Consider the following 25,255-nt stretch of genomic DNA (forward strand, 5'->3'; position numbering starts at 1 on the left):
AGTGGCTGCAATGGCAACCAGGAAATGGTAAATTGTTGTTTAGCTTACCATGTTATACAGAGCAACTTAGAGTAGGGCGTTATGTGGCGTTAGATTCACCCATCAGCCATAACATTATGACCACCTGCCTAATATTATGTAGGTCCCTCCTTTGCCCCCCGCCAAAACAGCCTTGCCCTGTCGAGGCGTGGAGTCCACTACACCTCTGAAGGTGTGCTGGGGTATCTGGCAACAACGTTAGCAGCAGACCCTTTAAGCCTCGTACGTTGTGCTGTGGTATCTGGCAACAACATTAGCAGCAGACCCTTTAAGCCTCGTACGTTGTGCTGTGGTATCTGGCAACAACGTTAGCAGCAGACCCTTTAAGCCTCGTACGTTGCGTGGTGCGGCCTCCGTGGATGGGACCTGTTTGTCCAGCACATCCCACAGATGCTCGATTGGATAGAGATTTGGGAAATTTAGAGGCCAAGTCAAAACTTTTTCAGCTATTTGAGCTACAGTAGCTTGTCTGTTGGATTGGACCACACGGGCCATTCTTCGCTCCCCACATGCATCATTGATTCTTGTCTTTCCACGACCCTGTCGCCGGTTCACTATTTTTCCTTCCTTGGACCACTTTTGATTGGTACTGACCACTGCAGACCGGGAACACCCCACAAGGACTGCAGTTTTGGAGATGTTCTGACCCAGTCTAGCCATCACAATTTGGCCCTTGTCAAAGTAGCTTGCCCATTTTTCCTGCTTCTAACACATCAACGTTGAGGACAGAATGTTCACTTCTTACTTAATATATCCCACCCACTGACAGTTGTCATGATAACGACTTTATCAATTTTATTAACTTCACCAGTCTGTGGTCATAATGTTATGGCTGATGGGTGTATCAGTGTTATTCTCTTCACCTGTCAGTGGTCATAATGTTATGGCTGATCGGTGTATCAGTGTTATTCACTTCACCTGGTGGTCATAATGTTATGGCTGATGGGTGTATCAGTGTTATTCACTTCACCTGGTGGTCATAATGTTATGGCTGATGGGTGTATCAGTGTTATTCTCTTCACCTGTCAGTGGTCATAATGTTATGGCTGATCGGTGTATCAGTGTTATTCACTTCACCTGGTGGTCATAATGTTATGGCTGATGGGTGTATCAGTGTTATTCACTTCACCTGGTGGTCATAATGTTATGGCTGATGGGTGTATCAGTGTTATTCACTTCACCTGTCAGTGGTCATAATGTTATGGCTGATCGGTGTATCAGTGTTATTCACTTCACCTGTCAGTGGGCATAATGTTATGGCTGATGGGTGTATCAGTGTTATTCACTTCACCTGTCAGTGGTCATAATGTTATGGCTGATCGGTGTATCAGTGTTATTCACTTCACTGGCAGTGGTCATAATGTTATGGCTGATGGGTGTATCAGTGTTATTCACTTCACCTGTCAGTGGTCATAATGTTATGGCTGATCGATGTATCAGTGTTATTCACTTCACCTGTCAGTGGTCCTAATGTTATGGCTGATGGGTGTATCAGTGTTATTCACTTCACCTGTCAGTGGTCATAATGTTATGGCTGATGGGTGTATCAGTGTTATTCACTTCACCTGTCAGTGGTCATAATGTTATGGCTGATGGGTGTATCAGTGTTATTCACTTCACCTGTCAGTGGTCATAATGTTATGGCTGATGGGTGTATCAGTGTTATTCACTTCACCTGTCAGTGGTCATAATGTTATGGCTGACTGGTGTATGTCTCAATATTATTTATCTGAACAGATATACAATCTGTGCTTAAATGTGTAATCTGTATGAAGAGAGTGAACATCTATGTGAACCCACAGATAATCCATTAAATTAGCAATCTGTGAACCCAAAATATACACATTCAAATCCCTCAAATAACATAGATTTACAAACACCTGAATAACATTTGTGGATCTCAATTCTGCACCTAAAAACATTAACTCTACGCGTTTTACACACAAACAGTTTGGAGACAAACTTTCTGCCAGTCGGAGGGACATCATGAGTTGACGTCAGTCCATTCCAGCCATTATTATGACACACTGTCCTGTAAGCAGCAGCCTGTGGTCTGGCTGTAGAATGAGTAAGCTAATGACTGTTTCACAAACAGAACCCTGTTCCTCTTGACAGTACCCTTGTTTTCACCAGCGAATATACACTAGCAGTGGGCACGCCAAGGCTTGATAGGGTGCTAATTTTGCACACTTTTATATAAGCAAATCACAAAATGACAATGTCTGACCATAGAATGACGAATCCCACGTCTCATGTCACACCCTATTCACTACAAAGTAGCACCCTTTACAGGGAACATGGTGTCATTTGGAACCAACATGTGACCATAGAAGGACTCATGTCAGTGTAGAACCCTTGCTGGCTAACAAAAGTAACCTGTGTCCATCCACCTGTAAAACACCAATAGTACCAGCAAAGGACCCTTGTAATTCAGGCCGCAAATCCATTTGCAGCAAGGCATCGTGGAACAGACACAGGGGGTTCAGTAACACTCCAGGGCCCTCAATGACACAAGCAGTGTGTGTGTGTGTGTGTGTGTGTGTGTGCATGCGTGCGTGCGTGTGTTTTGTTTGTCTAACTGAGGCAGGATATGAGAGGGATGGAGCACCAACTAAAGAACTTAGAGACTAAGAGAGAGACAGAGAGAGGAAATACTATATAAAAATGTGCTGATTCTGCTCTGCCGATCCTGAAGAGAATTCCCGACTACAGGAAAGGGAGAAGGGAGAGAGAGTGACAGACAGGCAGAGAGAGAGAGGAAATACTGTATAGGAATATGCTGATTCTGCCTTGCAGATCCTGAAGATAATTCCTAACTAGAGAAAACAGAGTAAACGTGAAGAGAAACAGACAGACAGAAAAGAAGAGAAGAGAGAAAAACAAACTCAACCTAAATCAGAACCCTAAGTAAATCCATTGTCACTGCTCCAAAACCTCAAACCTCTATTTACTCAGAAATAACCAGCGCCGGACATCTCTCTTTCAAACTAAGGCTTTCTTGGTTCATTCAATTCACTTCATCTGCATATTTCCAACAGTTTTTTAGTACGATGATGATAGACATATTTCATTGTTTTGATTTGTGTCATTGTTTGTATTTCACCCACGCAAATCCGCCCAATCCTTTGGGACCCAATTTGACCAAAATAAATCTAAGTTCAAAGGTTATTTGTGTCACACTCATGGGAAAGATTTTGGACAAATGTGATCAAGAAATGGAAGAGAAGAGTGGAATAAAAAGACAGACAACCCTGTCTCTCTTCTGTTGCCTCTACCTCTTCTGTCTTTTATTTTGAAAGATATAGTTTCCCCTGAATCACAGCAGTTAAGTCACAGCCTTGAACATCTCCATCAATGAGACAAGGGTATTATTTGGTAGAGCTTTAAGTCCTTTCAGGTAAGTATGTACTAGCTTTGCACAATTTCAGGAGTGACTTTGGCCCATTATTTTAGCAGATTTGCAACAGGTTGTTCTGGTTGGCTAGAAGATGCTTGTGGACTGCCATTTTCAAATAGTGCCATTGTTTTTTTAGCTGACTGAGGATGGTTCTCTTGACATATTTCCCTACAATCCATTCTTCCTTACATTTTAACAAGATGTACAGTGCCTTCTATTGAGAAGCATCCCCAGCATGATGCTGCCACCACCATACTTCACTCTAGTGATGGTGTGTCTTGAGGCATGGGTAGCTGGATTTGTGCCACACAAATCGCTTTGGGTTTTAACCAAAAAGCTCTATCTTGGTCTCGTCAGACCAGAGTTGATCACTCTCATGCTCTCAAGTCAACTCCAGGCATACTTTCAAATGGTACTTTTTGGGTAACAGTTTCTCTTTCCACTCTCCCATACAAGCCATGTTATGCAGAGCTCTTAAAACGGTTGACGGGTGCACCATTACTCCACTCGCAACCGACAAACTCGGTAGATTCTTTAAAGTGATTGTTGACCTCTTTGGCTTGAATCCTGAGGTTTGAGGGACAGACTTTTTTTGGCAGTGCCAGGGTGGTGTGTTGCAGCTTTTACTTTCTGATAGTTGATCCAACTATCCAACAATCTCACACAAATGGAATTTAATTGGAAAGCTACTTTAACATAAACAGAGCATAAACAGTGGCAGATAACCTGAACACTGTGACTGACACAAAACTTCTCAATAAGAAGCTAAATATAAACAGATGGAAACAGAGCTGCACTGCCTAACTTCATGACAAATGTATGACCACATTAAAGACAGATATTTACCTCAGATCATACAGACCTTCAAAGAATTTGAAATGAAAAATTGATAAAGTCCTGAATCTATTAGGTAAAATACCACAATTTGCAATCACAAACAACATAATGTAAACGTAACCAATATTAATCTCTTCAACTATTTTCTCTTCTTGTTCATACTAGGTGTTCACACATTGTTAAAACACCATACATTTCAAAGGCCTTTATTCTTTAGAAAATGCTGCATGTGTTTTTCCTTTTTACATTTCACAATATTGGTTTTTACTTCTGTTTTATTTATATATCCTGCTTACTTTCCACTTGCATTGGCAATGCAAACAAATGCTTAACATTGAGAAACAGTGACAGAAAGAGACACACAGAGGTCCAATTTTGACTATGTTACCTTCACAGCAACATATCTAAGAAAACACAAGCCGCTAGATTCAATTTGTTGTGTAAACAGAAATCGCCGGGCTCGATCTGTGCTACATTCCAAGAAAAGTGTGCCGATACTAGATCTGAAGAGCCCCCAGGGGTTTCCCTTGTGGGAAGAAGTCAAAGTTAAACAGATGCAGTGCTGTTGGTCAGGAATAAAATATCCCATGTTGAATTGTCATATAGAAGTCTTTTACACATTGTCCAACACGACTTCATAGCAGTGGTTAGGCATGCACTTTGAGGGGAAATTGTAATGCCTGGTTCGTTATTCTTGCCTTTTCAGCTAGCATTTTAAATCTCTGCATCCATTCGAATGTTTTGTAATAATATTTTGTAAATAACAATAAACAGTATCATTTGCACTCGAAAAGTTAAACACAATCTGGATTCGATCTCACACCATAACAAGTAAAAAACACTGAAACCAGCGACACTACCAACTGCGCCACTGCCGGACGTGCAGAGCTAACTTTTTCAAATAAATTACTAATTAAGTTGACCAGTAGAGGTTGCTGTTCGAAAGTCTCATGCATTGAACTGCAATGAACAACCATAGAAGACTGCATTTTCTAAAGAGGCTTAGGAAAAAACATGTGATCAAACAACGCTTTGGACGTCATCAATCCCGTGGTATTCCACCGATGCAAGCCTCGGCCCTTTGGCATGGATTAGAATGGGTTGACATTACAAAGCATGCCTCGATCTGAGAATTTGGTTCAATCTCCTGATCAACAATTATTTAAAAATGTTTGCATCCTTGGTATTATTGAGGCTGCAGAAGAGAAAATATTAACATAACTCATATGAAAATAAACATAATAATTTAAATAAGTGTGCTGGCACATAAAACCTGAACTAAAACTGGATTCAACACTGTGACAGTGATGTCACATTATTATCTAATTACCAAATGTACATAAGCTGCTTAGCTAACCAATATATGGGAAGCACTTATAAATAACTAAATAACTAGGCATGGAGGAAAGCCTTGCTGCCTGTCAGTAGAGATCAAACAAAGCTTTGGACGTCATTTATCACCTGGTGATCATACATCTCTAAGAGAGAAACGCTGGAGTTAAAACATTCATAAAATATGGTGGATCCAATGCTTGATTTAAGATGTGATATTAAAAACGGACAATCAAATATTCCTGATGTGAAAATTACAAATACAGTGTTGCCAATGTTATCATTAAAACCATATATGAGAAAGAAATCATAGGGACTTGAACCAGGCTTGTTAAAACAAATGCATAGGCATCCACAGTTCTACACATTGAGCCACCGGCCAGGTGATGTTCCTACCAGAATTACCAGACAATTCTAACAATAGTCTATGGTACTGGGCCTACCTGTTTGTTATTGATAATGAATGATGTGTAGCAGAAACATTTCGACATTCAACATTTCGAATATCATTAGTTCTTCATAATTAGCCTGTACACTAATTTACTTTCATGTGTTTTAAAGCATGGTTGGAAAGTGCCATGTCTTTAAAAAACCCAACAGATGCTTGTGTGACGTCCGAAGCTTCAAACGTTATCAATCACGTGTTATTGTTGCTCGGACACAAATCCCTGGTCCTTTTGCTTCGAGCAGACTGGGTTTAAATTTCAGAACCAGCCTCCAAGCCTCGTATTTGCGTGTCCCGTCACTTCTGTTAAGATTTGCTGAGTGGGTTGAGCCATTATCTGATGCTCTGTGTGAGTGCATTCGTATCCTTCCTCAGGAGTATATTTTATTTCCACATGCACATCTGTTTCATGTATTTCCATGCTAATTTTCCCAATCCGACATGCTACACTATATTATATTAAAGTATAATATATTTGCCGTCTTTTAAGTGAACACAGCCAAAAGAAATGTCTCACTGAAAAAACGCGGACACTATTCTAGTATCCATTCGCTAACAACTTTGTCTTCCTGACCTGCAAGAAATTAAAAACCATAAAAAATACAGTTTTGAACATTGTTGATTGGTAATTGCATTTGATTGGTAATCACATTAAATAATGCAATATCAAATGCCTCATATTTGCATCAGTATAATGCTGTTGAATGATTTAATGGCAAAATGAATAGGTTATTTGGCTATACAGCTAAGAACCTTTGTCAGTAGTTTGCAAAGTTGATAAAAACCAGAAAAGGAACCAGGCAAGCCTAGTTCAGCCAACCCGCAATTAAAGGTGATAAACGTTGCGCTTTCACTGGATTCGAAACCGGGTCTCCAACGTGAGAGGCTGTGTCTTTCATCACTACCCCATGATGCTACGTTTGCCCAGTGTAGGTATAGCATCTCGACATTAGATAATTTTGTCACGCATTAACATCACGCCAAGTTTGAATATTTCGCTCGACGCCATTAAGCATTGTGTTAAACTGACTAACGTTTCTTATTAAGTTTACCTCCACCACAAACAGCATCTATGATATGAATGGCTTTTGCCACCCGGCCGTTTTAACAGCTTTTTAGCCATTAATAGGCTTACTAGTATCTAACTTACTACTTGAACTTAACACAGCCAAAGATATTTCATGGCGCAAAAACGTTTGTTTTTCTTTCATTTGTGAATGACATTGATAACTGACTTTTTCGTCAAGTGAAAAGATGAAAGAATCGTGGAAACCCCTACTCTGTTACTGCCCAAGCGGGTTTTATCTAGCCTATATTACACCACAAATCATGCATGGACGCATACTTCGAAAATCCACCAGAAACAGTCGCAATATAAACCTTTTTATTTTAGGCTTACTATAACGTAGCTACTGAAGGTTGTGTGATGTGTGTAATAATTCAATTTCTTTCAAGACCCTATATAACATAGGCAAGGTCTACTCAGCTTTCAATATTGTAAATGAATCACACCGTGTTTTTGTTCAGTTACAATCCTTGATTTGAAGGTTAATCAAACTATTTAACACAATGCCCGCAATCTCCCCAATATTGCTTAACGCAAGGCAAATGTTCTTTCTTCCTTTTTGGGAAGCAGATTCCGTTCACCTACAACAAGCATGCTCGGGGACAAGGCTTGGAACTCCCTACTAGTTGGAAAGCGCCTTGTCTTTTAAAACAAGCATGTTCAAAAATCTGGGATTATTTTGCATGGTAGCCTATTTGTTGAGACGTTTTTAAAACTGGCCTTGAAATCCCTTATTCAAATTGGAAACATGATTTTTGAATCAAAATATTGTGCAAAAAGATTGTTGTCTATAAAAATAATTGCGATCTGGCTCAAATGATTTCGAACAGGCATTTATGGCGACAGCCCTAGTTACAGCCTATATGCTCAGTTCATTCTGCTGACTAATTTAAATAAAAAAACATTTGTTGGATCATAACTTTTGTTTTATTGCTGTTTAAATAATAGACTATTATATGGCTATTTATAACATATTTCTATATGGCCGGAATTCTGGGATATTAATGGCCATATTGTCCTTAAACAAAAAGTCTAGCTTAAACCAAAATCACCAACCGTTTGGGCATGCTCCTGATGAGACGGCGGAAGGTGTTCTGGGGGATCTCCCAGACCTGTATCAGCGCATCAGTGAGCTCCTGGACAGTCTGTGGCACTACCTGGCGGCAGCAGATGCACGGATACATAACATCCCAGAGGTTCTCAATTGGATTCAGGTCTGGGGAACATGGCTTCGTCATCTAGGAACTGCCTGTATACTCTGGCCACATGAGGCCGGGCATTTTCCTGCACCAGGAGGAACCCAGGGCCCACTGCACCAGCGTAATATCTGACGATGAGTCTGAGGATTTCATCACGGTGCCTAACAGCAGTCAGAGTGCCATTGGCTAGCATGTGGAGGTCTGTGCGACCCTCCAAGGATATGCCTCCCCAGACCGTCACTGACCCACTGCCAAACCAGTCATATTGGATGATGTTGCAAAGCAGCATAATGTTCACCAAGGTGTCTCCAGACTCGTTCACGTCGGTCACCTGCTCAGTGTGAACCTGCACTCATCTGTGAAGGGATCGGGGCGCCAATGGCGGACCTGCCGATTCTGGTGTTCTCTGGTGAATGCCAATCGAGATACACAGTGCTGGTCTGTGAGCACAGGTCCCACTAGACGACGTCAGGCCCTCATGCCACCCTCATGGAGTCTGTTTTCACACCAGTAGCCCACGGAAGTCATTTTGTAGGGCTCTGCCAGTGCTCCTCTTGTTCCTCGTCGCACAAAGGAGCAGATACCGGTCCTGCTGCTGGGTTGGTGCCCTTCTACAGCCCTGTCCAGCTCTCCTCATGTAACAGCCAGTCTCCTGGTATCTCCTCGATGCTCTTGAGACTGTACTGGGAGACACAGTAAACCTTCTTGCAATGGCAGATATGGATGTGCCATCCTGGAGGAGCTGGAATACCTGTGCAACCTGAATGGGCTGCAGGTGCCGCCTCATGCTACCAGTAGTGACAAGGACACTAGCAAAATGCAAAACTAGAGAAGAATCAGTCAGGAAGGATAAGGAGAATGCAACTGTCTGTGGCCACTACCTTTTTGAGAGTTTTGAGAGTTGTCTTGCTGTTGCTTCTCCAAAACAGGTGACACTGATTCACAGTTGCATATGCCTCCTAACTGGACAGATTTATATTCCTGAAGTTTAAGTGACTTGGTGTTCTACTGAGATGATGATGTGTTCCCTTCATTTTTTGGAGCAGTGTATAATGTTAAGGTGAGAAATCTTTCGTGACGCTGTTAACCTATAAGATGGCAATGTTGATTCCCAATAGTATTTTTGTTCAAAGTGCCTAATAATCCACCCATAAACATTAAATACATTTAAAATCTCAAATGTAAAGCCCAAATAAATACTAATACAAATTGTGAAATGCACTTCTCAATGGACTACTCTTCGAGAATGACTGAGATGGTGGAAGAAATTGCTGATAGTCTACTGTTATTAGGCTTTGTGTGCCCAAATGTAATCCATGAAAATCTAAATAGTGGAAACTGATAAGGGTGCTGCATGCACAGTCCATCCATCATTTCATTCTCTCTCACAGCCTAAAAAAGACCAGAGAGAGGGGGAGGGGGTAAAAGATTGATAGAGATAAAAACAGATGAAGTGAGAAGAGAGAGAGGGTTCTTGCTAAATCATTCTGTTCTGACACCTCTTCCTTCCTCTATTTTGCTGGCTTGTTTTCCTGTTCTAACGGAGAAAATATAAGCAACTGGCCTCATACTAACTTATATACACATGCATACATACAGTCATCTCCAAAACAACTGGCAACCTTGATAAAGATGAGCAATAAAGGTTGTATAAAATAAACAACACAGTTAATGAGCAAGTTTCATTAAAGAATATGGTAGAAAAATATGGTAAAATACGGTAAAGATTTTACTAATACAATTGCTTTGAGTAAATGTTTATGTTTACTAATACATTTTGTTTCTCAAAAATATAAATGTCAAATAATTGGCACCCAGTCCCTAAGAATTCTTAAAAATAAAATCAAACAAAAATAAAATCTGCATTAGCATTCTGCTTTTGAAGTACATCAGCCTCAAAATACTATATTGTGCCTTTCCATAGTTTCCTGTTTCACATGGGTAGAAAAATTTGAGAACAAGGCATGTAACACAGCAATTGAAGAAGATGAGAAAGGGTTACTGAACTTCCTAAATCAGGAATTAGGTACAAAGCTAATGGTGAAAAGCTAATATTTAACTGTTGGAGCTCTGAATGGTGATTTGCAGAAAGCCAAGGAATATTAGATCGTATACCAAAGTTTGGAGTTTGTGGTATATTAACAAAATACCACAGCTACCGGCTGTATCCAGGCAGTCTTTGTTGAGTGTGGCTAAGAACTTAGTATAGCCATTGTATATTGCCATAGTACAAGCACACCCCATGCCTTTTGTGTAAATATACCAATTACTACTATCAGTGCAAAGTTTAAAATCTGAGGAACATTCACCTATCTAGTAGAGGATGCAAGTGCTTCTGTAACCTGATTTTCCATATTTTCTTGCATATAAGTACAGCTCATTACCAGTCTTATTTAGTTTATACAGCTGTTCTGTCTTTATACTGTTTTAGCACATCTTTATGAAGAGTACCAATCATTTTGGAGGTGAATGTCTTTATGGACGTATTCAAATATCAGTATTCCCTGGAATAGATCACATAATTCTAATCACAACCAACCAATCATCACATTATCTGAGGGCACGTAATTATTTATAATAATCGGCCAAGCAAATTCCCAACAAACTTTGGTCCCTGCTCCTACTGTCTTTGCAAGACTAACAAAATGTGTATACTGCCAAATTGTAATTTTATTTTTTGGATAATTACGCATCATTAAAGCGTATATTCAGAAGATTTGCATTTAGTTTCAATAGCGGCTGCAGCAGGAAACAGACTTGAATCAAACACGAACAAACCATTCTCAGCATGTAAAGCTGAAGTCTGACGCTGACAGACTGAGACTGATTGAACCGTAACAGGAATCCATGACATTTACCAGCAAAACTGACAAAGCAGCCAAAATGGCAGCAGCTGATGACCCTGACCGAAGTGACAGCAAGGAAACCTGTGGTAGTCTGATAGCAGTTGGATGCCGATTCATCATGAGAGACTGTTGGTGTTGGCTAATGTTGTGTAGCTAGAAGGAGCAGAATGGCTTCAAGATAACAAAAAGTGAACTGCAGGTAGGGTGGCTCCCTTAGGACAACAAGGCAAGGAAAACGGAAAGCCCAACCAACATTCCCAAGGCCTAGAGTGTGGTATATCTAGCAAGTGAACACAGAATGTTCATGACAATATGTATAAACACGCACGCACATGCAAACTATCTTTGCGATGACCAGCAATTGAGTGCCAATAATTAAAAATGTATCCTAAAACTAATCCTACCAAACACATGCACATTCGTATACCACTGTACATGCACACACACACACACACACACACGAGCACACATGCATTCTTTTCACCTACCGCCGACTGTTAGCCATAGCTGCAAGGGCAGGTGTCAAAGTCACACTAAACTGAGAACCCAGTGTAGTGCAGGAGATAAGGACAACGATAGAGAGACACACAGAGAGAACAGCAGAGAGAAAGTAAGAGAGGGGAGAGACAGAGAGCATTATTATGATTAAACCCTTCTGTCACCCCTCCCTCCACACCTCCAGAATTTGAGCTCAAGAAAATATGCAACTATTCAACTGGCCCCTGACAACATTTCTTGGTAATGCTAAACACACCCACGCACACACGCACACACACACACACGCACACACGCACACACGCACACACACACACATGCACACATGCACACACGCGCGCGCGCACACACACGCGCACGCACACACACGCGCACACACACACGCGCACACACGCGGATGCATGTCATTATTTAATCTATTCCTGTGTATAAGTGTATGAAAAAAAAAGTGTGTGTGTGTGTGTGTGTGTTCCCCAACTTGAGTAATATGTTGTGCAAGGTACCAGGTGCAATGTAAGCCCATACCAATACCAAGAAAAGTAATATTTTACACAAATTTAATATGCCTCATGACACCCATCAAAACCAAACGCTATTCCCGAAAAACGTAATCCATTATAACACTCTAACCCCGGGGTCTTTTAAACAATCATCTGAATCAGTCATTACGAATCCATTATCAAGATGAAAGCACCCTAAATAACATTAAGATTGAGGTGGCATGATTAGAGCTTCTGACCTGTAACCACACGGTTGTTGGATCAAATCCCCGAGCCGGCAAGCTGGAAAATCCGTTGTTGTGTCCGGATCCAGTGACAAAGACGTTTTCACAGGGGTGGAACACCCCAGGATTTCTATTATGGAATTCTATTAAGCTGTTATGGAATATTTAGGATAGTTGAAAACTACGTCAATATTAAGGTAAAGGAATCGCATACTCATATACTTTGGTTCCTTATTTTACAGTTAATGTTACTAATGATCTGATAGACTAACTGCCGGTACAGTTAACAGTTTGAGTTCCACAACAATCCTGTTTTAATGTGTTATGTATCTGTATATCCATGTATTAGGATTCATAATAAGGTATATTATTCATTATAGTTCATGTGAAAGAAAATGACAAAAATATTATGAAAAATACATATTATTGATTTAAATGAATACCTAATGTAAAATATCAGATAGAAGCATATTATTCTTATTCAGAAGCATATGCGACTCACAATAGTGGGCCAGTGGAGGGGCCAGCGATTGTATCAGAGTATCAGAGAATGAAAAGGTGTTCTCAGTCAAATCCCATGGTAACAAAGAGCATTTTCGTAAAAAGAAAACATATAAAACAGCAAACTTGAAAGGCTGTTTTTCTTCTCTCCTACTCGAAACACCTACAAAGACAATCAATCTGACAGTGATTGCATTACTGTAAAGTATTGGAAGTGAAATAATGAATGACTGATGTCTCAAAGCCATGCTAGAATAGCAACACTTATGAGGGAGAAGGCAAATACGAACCACTCTGCTCTATTTGGTGCTCTTGGCGCTGTGCAGGGAGGTCAATTGATTTATCATTTCTAGCCCTCAAACCTTGGAGGTCCGGCAGGAGAGAAGGACAGACTTCGGCGAACAAAAAGAGATAGGACACACAGGCAGTCCGACAAACATGCAGGAATAGCTTGTGCATGATTGACAGCATAGTATATTTATTCATCTTTGTTTGCGTTGATTCACCAACAGACTGGCCACTGGGGGCCGCCACTCGCCTGTTCTGATGTTGTGAGGCTGCTTCACTGGGCATGCGCAGTTAAGACAGAGGTCTGCCAAGTGAGCAGACAGCGAGACAGAAGCCCCATCATAAATACCGTAAATACAGTGTGCATCTTCATTAAAAAGGTCTCGGCTCCAAATTCAAAGTCTAAAATGTAGAGACACACAAGCAAAGTAAGCCAACTGTTAACACACATGCACGTGTAAGCACACGCTTGCACGCGCACACACACACGCACGCACGCACACTCACACACAAACACTACTTTTTCAAAATATTCACTACCTTTCACTGTTTCCACATTTGTTTTGTATTATAGTAATTCATAATTCTTTTTTTGCCAACACCCACTACCCCATTATAAATAAAACCATGTTGTTATAAATAAAATAAAACCATGTATTTGTGTAAATAAAAATTTAAAAATAAACATAAACATCTCATGTACATAGTATTCAGAACACTTAGTCAGTACCTTGCAGAAGCACCTTTGGCAGCTGTCACAGCTTTGAGTCTTCTTGGGTATGGCTTTGCACACCTGGATTTGGGCAGTTTCTCCCACTCTTCCCTGCTGATCCTCTCAAGCTCTGTCAGATTTGATGGGAGGCGTCAGTGAACTGCAATCTTTAGGTCTCCCCAGAGATTTTCAATTGGTTCAAGCTGGGGCCTTTAGCAGGCCATTCAAGGAAATTGTCCTTAAGCCTTTCCAGCACTGCCTTGGCTGTTTGCTTTGGGTCACTGTTGTTCTGAAAGATACATTTGGAAGTACTGTGCACTGTGAATGAAGATTTCTTCAAGGACCTCTTTGGATTTTACACAGTTCATCCTTTCCTCAATCCTGAACAGTCTCCCAGTCCCTGCAGCTGAGAAGCATCCCCATGACACAATGCTCCCACCGCAACGCTTTACTCTAGGGATGTATTAGCCAGTTGATGAGCATGCAGTAACGGCCAGCGGTAGCACATGGCAATCAGGCCTAAACGTTTGATTTTGGTCTTACCCTTCAGACGGCAATATCATAAGGCATCTACTTCTACTAAGGTTGAGTGGCTTCCAATAAGCCACTCAACCTTACAGACCTGATTGATGGATTGCGGTAGAGATAGTTGTCATTCTGGCAGATTCTCCCATCTCTGCAGAGAAACTCTGTTACAGAGGCCATTGGTTTGCTGATCAAGTGGCTCCTTGACCAAGCCTCTTCTTGCCTGGTTAGTTAGTTTGGCTGGACAAACACATTTTGGAAGAGTCCTGGTGGCTCCAAACTTAATCCATTTCACAATGATGGAGCCCATTCAGCTCTGGGGAACATTCAAAGCTTTTGAAAAAACAAAATCCTTTCAAACAGGACAGCCTTTTTAACACTACGGGTCTACAGAGAGTTCCTTGAAATTTCTTTGATTATTGCTACGACATCGATTATGAAGTATGGAACCTTATATACACAGGTTTGTGCCTTTCTAAATCATTTCCAATCAATTGAATTTGCCAAAACTCAACTTTGATCAAGTTCTAGAGACTGGGCTTGATTTGGAGTGCCAGAGCAAAGGGTCTGAATGCTTACGTACATGAGATATTTTACTAGATTATTTTCAATAAATTGGCACAAATTTTAAAAACATGTTTTCATTATGGGGTGTCATTATGGGGAACTGTGTGTAGATTGATGGCAAACAGTGTTTCAATCAATTATACATTATTTTAATAGCGAATACAATAAAATGTGGAGAATTTGAAGTGGCCTACATACTCTCCGAATGCACTGTACAGTACATGCACACAGTTGGGGTTGAAGACTGGAGTTGTGTGGGCTGGCAGCTCGTGAAAGTGTTGGTGTGCTGAAAATGCAGCCAGGCTGCGTCACAGAAGACAGCGTAGGGGTCCAAGCACTTGCAATGTGTGTGTGTGTGTGCACTCCTTTTATTCAATGTTACGTCAAGCTGGCCCTGTAAAGCTAAAGATCCTTAGCTAAGCATAGCAATGGTGTGTTAAAACACACTCTCACACCCACAAACACGCGCACACAAAACCTGAGGCACACAATGAGTGACGTGTGAAAAACATTTCCCTGGCCTGTCTGTCATTCGAGGTATTTTTCCAATTGTTGTTCCACTGAGCAGAGGGATGTGGGAAAGGTCACTTTCATTTCCACACAGACACACACTCACATACACACTTCTTATCGAAACACACTTGCAACTGGCGCACACAGGGGTCTTTACACAGAAAAACACCAAACTAAACACAAACGTACACACGTATTTGGACATTATGCATGTGAGGAAGCCTTGTGCTATTCATCACCCGCGCAAGAGAGAAGAGGAGAGAAAAATCTCTCACAAATGTTGCAAGGACTACAATAAGCACAATGCAATACAACACCAGGCCAATTAAAGGGATTGTGGAGGTGAAATGCAGGAGGAGTTCATGACGAAACACGGGGGCAAATCTAACAGAGTTCAGTTCAGCTGGAGGGGAGGAGGAGAAGAAATTTGAGTAATGATGTGACCAGCATAAAACGTCTCGACTCAGACGGACCTAGAGCCTATATAACTTCTACACCCAGAAAACAATATATGCAAACCTTGTATATCCAACATTTCAGGAAGTGAAAAAGTCTAAAATTTCAACATGAGTGAACAATGTGTCATGACATTTCATAACTTGTCTATATTTTGGATCAGATACCCTTGCATGAATAAATAATTGCCATTTTAGAAAAACATATTATGGAGTTAAAAGCTTTCCTTGTGTTTAGGGATAAGGGACTGTATTATCATTGATCAGAATGTGACTAGTTGACATTCAGTAAATATTATTTCACCATGTGAATCATTTCCAGTGTATACTCATTAGCAGGAAACAATGTGTGTACACAACTTTACAATGGTTGTAAGTTACGCTTGATAAAGGCTAATAACTCAACCAGCATGCACGCTTTTCCCACCTTAGCTGCAGGCAGGCGAGCTCCCAAAGGTTTTAATCCAACTAACAATATTAAACTTTATCAATTACATAAATTAAGTGTTATGTGCATCTGTTATCAATGCATAGCAGGTAATCCCGTGATTTCCTTTGTTTGTTCTCTCTTTGCCACACGGAATAAGCTAACGGTTTGGCGGTGCAGAAACAGCCTAACATAGCATAGGATTCATTATTGTGTGCTAACAATAGCCCCAATTTGCAATATCCAAAGAGCTTCCCCTGTCAATCGTAAGCTAGTGTCACAGTCCAGACTCAAACTTTCTCCGTGGTGGTCAGCTGAGGGGTACGAAAGAGTACCTTCGACCGTAGTTCCTCCAGGGAAGCCAATGGATGCCTGTTTCTTGCTCACTCCTGTTGCAGTAGGTTGACTTACAACTGATTCAATGTCATTTTGGTCTTTGACAGCAGCCAACATGGTAGGAAGAGCCAATGATACAGGTTCAGAAATGTCTTACGCTGTACCCTTGTATCAACTTGTTTTGTTAGAAGTAACACAGGACATTTGTGCCTATTTAATATTGTCATAAAGTTGTCTTCATAGAGCTTGTTCAACAGTACCGACAATTTAAAGTACTCATCATTGAATACTGAAGTATGTATATTTCTAGCATTGCTAGCTATGTTTATAATGTTGAGTTCATTGGAATCTTAACTATAACCTTCACCCTAACCCTCGAAGATTCTGATGAACTCAACATTATAAACATGGCTAGCCACACTTGAAAAATATGTTCTTCAGTATTGGATCATGAGTACTTAAAATTGTCGGTACTGTTGAACAAGTTCTATGAAGACAAATCTATGACAATAGGAAATAAGCACAGATGTCCATCGTACTCAACATTATAGCTAGCTACTGTACACTACACAAATGCATTTTAACCAACACACATTTGACAACCACGCAGGCATCTGACAAACCACACACACATCTAACAACTACACACACATCTGAAACTACACACACATCTGAAAAATATACACACATCTGAAAACTACAGACACATCTGACAAACCAGGCACACATTGATACCATCAAACATTGGTCTTACTGTTCTAAAACGCAGTTGTACTCCATCCTTATGCATTGATGTCACCCTAGAGAAAATCCACATGCGAGGTCAATAAAATGAACACACAGATGCGTTCAGCAAAGCAAGTTGAAAACACCCTGTAAGAGAACGCTGTGGGAAACACTCTGGGCTTTATCCAAACTTTCACACACACACACACATAACATAACTTGCGCACACAAACTAGAAAAGGGTCAATCATTTGCAACAGCATGCACATACAAACACGGACACACACACACACGCACACACACGCACACACACACACACGCACACGCACGCACACGCACACACACGCACACGCACACGCACACGCACACACACACACACACGCGCACACACACACACACACACACACACACGCACACACGCACACACGCACACACGCACACACGCACACACGCACACACGCACACACGCACGCACACACACACACACACACACACACACACACACACACTTTATCATAGCGAGTCAATATTGGAGCTACGTGATTTGAATAGAGTGAGAGTAGCTACCAAAGCACACGCGTTAAACTTGTCAATCATTCAACTAACACATACAGACTCAGACACACACACACACACACACACACGCAGAAACAGAGTTCATGTGCTTGGCTATCAGTCAACCGTGGATATGGAATATGTACACAGTCAAATTAGGAGCTTCAGGGCAGGATGGAGAGGGGACAGGGAGGTGAAAACATGCAAATGTAAAGGAGGGATACTAAACCGAGCAGGACCAAAGAGAGAGACAGAGAAAAACATAGAGAGAAAATCCCGACAGAGAGAGATGAAGAGAGACGTGCTTACACAAAGCTGTCAGTGACCTGAGAGACAGGGCATGAAGGTTTTTCTACACCATCAGAAAAACATTTGACATTTCAGTTAGAATCTGGCTTAAAATCCTCCAATCGGTCACAGGACCAGTTGCCCTTTATCCCTGTGTGGTCTGGGGTCCAACCAAGAATTTATCAAATGGGATAAACACCTAGTTGAGAGCATGGATGCAGAATGTTGCTAAAGCGTTCTCAGAATTCAATGCAGAGCTGAATAACAAAAATACCCACTAATTATCAAAACCCAGTAGAAAGCTGTTACATTTCAAACCGTTAAGGAAAGCAATTCTCAAACCTTCTACAACAAAGCTCTCATCTACAGGGAGATGAACTCAGAGAAGAGCCTCCTAAACCAGCTTGTCCCGGGTCTCTGTTCAAAAACCTAAACAGACACGAGAGAGACCCAAGTGAGCTACACAGACCCAACTAACCCCATCTGACAGACTGGAAGGAATCAACCAAAAAACTAAGCAAATCAGAATGCTACCAAGCTCTAAACAGAGAGTACACAGCTGCAGAATATCTGGCCACTGGGACTGAACCACAATTAACAGAAACCTTGAATATGTACAGACTCATGAGCATGTCCTTGCTATGAAGAGAGGCGGCCACAAGTAGGCCTGGCTCAAGAGAGAAGGCACACTATGTGCACACTGGCCACAAAATGAGGTGGAAACGGAGCTGCACTTCCTAACCTCCTGCCAAATGTATGACCACATTAGAGACACAGATTTCCCGCAAATCATGCAGACACAAAAATAAATCAAATCAAATAGCGATTGACTCCCATATCATTTGGCAGAATGTGCCGCAAGATTTGTGACCCGATGCCTTGATTGAGGAGTAACCAGTGGAGCATTGTGAACATTACCAGTGCTGATCTATTTGTTTTCCCTTGTCATGCTGTCTCAGAACGATTTTCACATTATTACTAATACTGTTGTATAGCTTATAATATAAAACCCTAAAGGCCTTTTGTGCAATGTTTAGTTTTTTATTATTGTTTTCACCGTTCAATCAATCAATCAATCAAAATGTATTTATAAAGCGCTTTTTACAACAGCAGCTGTCACAAAGTGCTTTACAGAGACACCCGGCCTTAAACCCCAAGGAGCAAACAACAGCAGTGTTGAATTTCAGTGGCTAGGAAAAACTCCCTAAGAAGGTCGAATTTTAGGAAGAAACCTAGAGAGGACCCAGGCTCAGAGGGGTGACCAGTCCTCTTCTGGCTGTGCCGGGTGAGATATTAAGAGTCCAATTGGAATAATAAATACATTTCTCTTGGCTAAATCCAGAGTATATTCGATTTTAGACTAGGTCAGAAGTATGACCAGGTGGACAAGGACAGGAACAGCAACGGTCCCCCCAAACCAGGTAATTCGCAGGTGTGGACCAGGACCTCATCTCCTTCTAAAATTTAAAATTGGAGGAAACTGATAAAGCCGCAAGGCGAAGCTCTCGATTTACCAGTCAATCTACGTTCCTACTCTCACCTATGGTCATGAGCTTTGGGTCATGACCGAAAGGACAAGATCCCGGATACAGGCGGCCGAAATGAGTTTTCTCCGCAGGGTGGCTGGGCGATCCCTTAGAGATAGGGTGAGAAGCTCGGTCACCTGGGAGGAGCTCAGAGTAGAGCCACTGCTCCTCCACTTCGAGAGGGGTCAGCTGAGGTGGCTTGGGCATCTTTTTCGGATGCCTCCGGAACGCCTTCCTGGGAAGGTGTTCCGGTCCCGTCCCACCGGGAGGAGACCCCGGGGAAGACCTAGGACACGCTGGAGGGACTATGTCTCCCGGCTGGCCTAGGAACGCCTCGGTGTCCCCCCGGAAGAGCTAGAGGAAGTGTCTGGGGAGAGGGAAGTCTGGGCATCCCTGCTTAGACTGCTGCCCCCGCGACCCGGCCCCGGATAAGCGGAAGAAGATGGATGGATGGATGGAAACTGATAAAAGTTAGTAGTACATCCCTCATGTCCCCCAGCACAATAATATAGCAGCGTAACACCTTGGAAACTGAGACGAGGGGGTCCGGTGACACTGTGGCCCTACCCGGGGGAGGCCTCGGACAGGGCCCAACAGGCAGGAAATCAATCCAACCACATTGCCAGGCATCAACCAAAGGGACACCCACCAACCGCAACCCCCCTGAATGAGGGCCGAGTATTGCTAGCAGCGTACAGCCCAACTGCACAAGTGCGCAATAGAGAGTCAACAACAAGCCAGTGACTCTTCCCCTGAAGGGCATTGGAGGGAGGGCATCCCAGTGGCGACGAGAGCCCACCTGGCAAGACAGCAAGGGTGGACAGTATCAAGCCTACTGGTCACCTTCATGCCCCCGGGCCAGGCTACACCTAATTATAAACCGTGCTGTAGAGATTAGTTTTTAGTAGACACTTGAAAGTTTGCACTGAGTTTGCATTTCTAACCTTAATTGGCAGATCATTCCACAGGAGTGGAGCTCTATGAGAAAAGGCCCTGCCGCCAACTGTGTGTTTAGAAATTCTAGGTACAATTAAAAGGCCTGCATCTTGCGATCTAAGGTTACGTGTAGGTATGTATAGCTGGATCATTTCAGCAAGGTAAGTAGGAGCAAGTCCATGTATTGATTTATAGGTTAAGAGTAAAACCGTTGCTATTTATTATAGGTTTCCTTCTTTTTCCACTTGCTTTGGCAATGTTAACAAATGTTTCCATGCCAATAAAGTCTTCTAAATTGATACTGACAGGGGGACAGACAGAGAATGTAAGACAGATAGGACGAGAGACACACACAGAGATGTAGTGAGAGAGAAGGAAATGTAGACCAATTTGGGGCGGCTGAGGTAAGGGGGTACCAGTATTGGAGTTTATGTGTGTGGGAATGGAAGACCAGAGTCTCTGTTAGTGATGACCTGTCAGAACACCCATGGAGCGGATAACACACAACAAAACACAACACCTCCGTGCTCTACCACCAACACCAGATGGCCTTTAGTAAAGCTAGCCCTGGTGAACACCAACCACCAACACCAGATGGCCTTTAGTAAAGCTAGCCCTGGTGAACACCAACCACCAACACCAGATGGCCTTTAGTAAAGCTAGCCCTGGTGAACACCAACCACCAACACCAGATGGCCTTTAGTAAAGCTAGCCCTGGTGAACACCAACCACCAACACCAGATGGCCTTTAGTAAAGCTAGCCCTGGTGAACACCAACCACCAACACCAGATGGCCTTTAGTAAAGCTAGCCCTGGTGAACACCAACCACCAACACCAGATGGCCTTTAGTAAAGCTAGCCCTGGTGAACACCAACCACCAACACCAGATGGCCTTTAGTAAAGCTAGCCCTGGTGAACACCGACACACAGATATACACACATGGATCTTTACCATGTTGACTACAACAGTATTTTGATGCACTGGAAGGAATGAAAAGTTCTACTAAATAAACCAGTCCAGTTACAGTTTTGTCCTACTTTACATGTAACTATCATAAGGGAAAAAGCCTTTATTAATTGGTTTCCCATTCAAGAGACACGCACTAGTCATAAACCATCATTTACAACATGTAACATTTTCCAAACATTTGGACGGGAATGGTTGGCTTTACCCTGCAGTTCCTGCCATCAACAATCATTCAAGGAAAATAAATGAACACACACACACACACAATCACACACTAATCCTGACAAATGCACAACTGATAGGAAAAGTGGGTCAGCGTGTGTGTGTTTGTTTGTGTGCTTATGTGACAGGGGATCTAACAATTAATCAATTAAAGAGGCTCTAAGCTCTCTCGTTTATCCGTTCATCAGGCATTACGGAGCATATCAGGTAAAGGCCGGTGAAATTAGGTGAATGAAAACTCTGTTGTGTCCTTAAAATGGGAGTGAGGGAGACTATATCATACATGCCATGGAAACATAGGCACACAAGCACAGCTTATGGATAAATACAATGCTCACACACACCCACACACGCACACAAGTTGTAGGGCTATTGTTTTAAAGCAAGTAGGCCTGCTAGACCTGATAAAGTAGTTCTCTCTCTCTCCTCCCTGTCTCATTTTCCCCTCTCTCTCCCTTCTTCACTCTGTCTCTCACCACCCCACCTCACTTTTTCCTGAAAAGTTTTTTAATATGTTGAATTAAGGTCATGCAGCTCCTCAATATCCTGTTCTATCCATCATCCATCAGTCTGCCCGTCCATTCATCCACTCCACGCTTGTACTCTTCATCCACCATTTGGGACAGTTTCTGTTCCATCTTCCTCCTCTCCTCCATTCTAAAAACAGAGGGAGGAACAGTGGACCAGAAGAATTCCTTAAAGGGGAGGTTCACCCATTTTTACGTGGCCTTATTTTCACCCTGTGTCTGTAGAGACATTAACAAGTTATCCAGAATGAGATTCTCATGTAATATTAATTTGTTTCTGCATGTTTTGAATCATGAAATAAATTCTCAGTATGAAATCAAAATGAAAAGAAAACTGAGGATCAACTACCAAGCACAACGGAGCTAAAATAAAAATAAGGCCACATGCTGACATGTGTGAACTTCCCCTTTATTGTACAGAGAAAAGGGATAATGCTTTGAACTTACTTTGGATGGTGTGTGTGTGTGTGTGTGTGTGTGTGTGTGTGTGTGTGTGTGCCAGGCGGGTTAGGAGTTGACTGTTTTTTTGCTCTTTCCTCTCACCCCCCCCACCCCCCCACCACCACATTCCATTTAGTCCCCTCAATCCTCCTAAAGTGGTTTAAACCCAGGACTGAACTTTTAATTGTAATCTGCAGTTATAACAACAACAAGTGTCTGCCCAGCCCGTTTTGGTTATAAAGAAGTGGTAGTGTAACCACTCAAATGTATTACAGAGCATGTAATCTACATGAAATGAACAGATAGTTTTAACCTTGTTTTTTAGGCTATATAGTATTTGTGTAATAATGCTCATGATGCACCTTTAAATGACATTCATCAAGAACCAAAGGGAACATCCTGATTAATATGTCTAAAACATTTATGTAGCAGCATCCCATTGTACTTTTAAAGTGCCAGTTCACTTCCCCAAAAAAATTTCCTGTTCAGCAGCTCTTACTGTGTGGGTGGATGTATGCGCATGTACGTGTGTGTAATGTGAGAATATCTAACAGCAGTAAAAGGACAACTGGCAGCTACACCTCATAACACATCCATCCACCCACCCACTCCTCTCTCCCTCCCTGCCTCCCTCCTCCTCTTGCGCTACCTCCCAGCCTCCAGCTTACCGTTTATATTAAAATGTAACTAAAAACAAATACACCGAACTACAGTACTTTACAGTACTATATTACCAAAACGACTCTGGTCCAAACAAATGTACCTTGTATGTAGTGGGGTACAATTGAAGAGGCTCCATATATCAACTGTACTAACTTATTACTGACAGATTAATATATCACAGTTTGTTTTGATTTACATGGCTGGATAAAGAACTACAATATCCCACATCTCACACACGTGACTCGCCCCTCCACCACACACACACAGACAAACACACACGAACACACACGGCTGAGAACTGACACATGTAACAGAGAAATGGGAGCATGGGATTGATTGAAACAGGTGATACTTGGCACCTATGTATTTCAAGTATATAAAGAGCAGGAAACAGACAGTGGAAAACGGAGAAAGTTGGTGAGAGACAAAAAGAATGAAAGAGGGAGGGGAGAGAAGAGAACATCCATATTATATAGATCCCGCTGTACCGTCTCAGATCATAATAACTCCAAGGTCTAGTGTTGAGCTATCATAAATACCACATTTGTGTGTGCACTGGAATTAAACCAAACCCATACGTCAAACACACGTCATACTCGGGGGTGTCATCCCTCGGCGCTGCAGTAGGCACATTAGCTAGCCCAGTAGGCTATAAACGTTCGTTATATTTTCACAGAAACAGTCTCTCCGGGGCTTTTAAACAGAAGCCTTGCGCATGCCATTCAGGGTTACATGTGAACCCTTAATTTAAATTAGGTGCTGACGGTATGGTAGGCAACTCGAGTCTAGGTTGCTACATTGTAATAAGGGAGTTATAACGTTGACAATGATGCGGCCAACACTAATATGTCGATTAATTAACAACTTAGGTATTCAAGGCATCCCATCGCTGGCTTACATTAGTGGCGGAGTTGATCACTTCGTTTCAAATTGACACAATCTTGAGTGGGATCTCTGACGTGAGTGAGCTAGCAATCCGGTAGGCTAGAATTCATCATGATGTAGAAGAGGTTATTTTGCCATGTAACCCCACCCTACGCAATTTCTGACAGCTAAAAACGGACCCATTGTTTTGCATTCTGGTTTACTGTATCGCCACTAGTCCATATATGTGCGTTGTGTGCACATTTGATGTGGATGCTATCGTTCGCACTAAACATTCTCACACTCCGGTTCTCTCCACGAACAAACGAGGACACCACTCAACTAATCCCCCCCCTCTAAACAACTAACACAGTATTCTGCTTAGCTTTTTTCAGAAACTCGATCAATGTGCCGCCTTCACTGCCCCGTCCCTGCATGCGAAAATAGGCAAAACGTTCATACGATTATCTATTTTCGCAAATATAACATAAATACAACGCCGCAAAAATAAAATGCCAAGAGGCAAGACTCCCTACCTGGTCCCCGCTTTATCTCCCATCTTCACAGACCTTGGTTTTCAGTGGTATTAAAGTGTAATGTTGGTGCAAATCTAAATGATATTTTGATAAAGGTCTTCGTTAATTCTCTCCTGTTTCCTCTTAGGCGCGGGCTCGAGCTCCAATCAGTCTCGGTTCTGCTCACGCAGCTCCCTGAAACTCTGTTTCCGCAGCCTACAGACGGAAACGAACTGTTTGGTCCCTACCCTTCTCGAATTCTGACAGCACAGAGCCACGCCTTTACTGTTACACAGACAACTCATTCGACCAATCGCTTC

The 25,255-nt window shown here is 42.0% G+C and overlaps 1 protein-coding gene across 2 annotated transcripts in view; it reads right to left on the minus strand.

Moving 5' to 3' along the window:
• The window catches only part of arrb2b (arrestin, beta 2b), a 68,637-nt gene extending 43,464 nt beyond the window's left edge, over nucleotides 1-25,173 (minus strand). The window contains exons 1-2 of one of the 2 annotated variants that reach the window (XM_029117651.2): nucleotides 12,396-12,524; nucleotides 11,650-11,699 (exon numbers count right to left, since the gene is read on the minus strand). In XM_029117651.2, coding sequence (XP_028973484.1) covers nucleotides 11,650-11,666 — 17 coding nt within the window. In that variant the 5' untranslated portion in view covers nucleotides 11,667-11,699; nucleotides 12,396-12,524. Of the gene's footprint in view, nucleotides 1-11,649; nucleotides 11,700-12,395; nucleotides 12,525-24,956 lie in introns of those variants that run through there. The other variant, XM_029117650.2, reaches the window with a different exon arrangement.
• Between the last annotated feature and the right edge of the window lie 82 nt (nucleotides 25,174-25,255).

Source organism: Esox lucius, chromosome 24 (assembly GCF_011004845.1).
Source record: "Esox lucius isolate fEsoLuc1 chromosome 24, fEsoLuc1.pri, whole genome shotgun sequence".
Classification (NCBI taxonomy): Eukaryota; Metazoa; Chordata; class Actinopteri; order Esociformes; family Esocidae; genus Esox; species Esox lucius.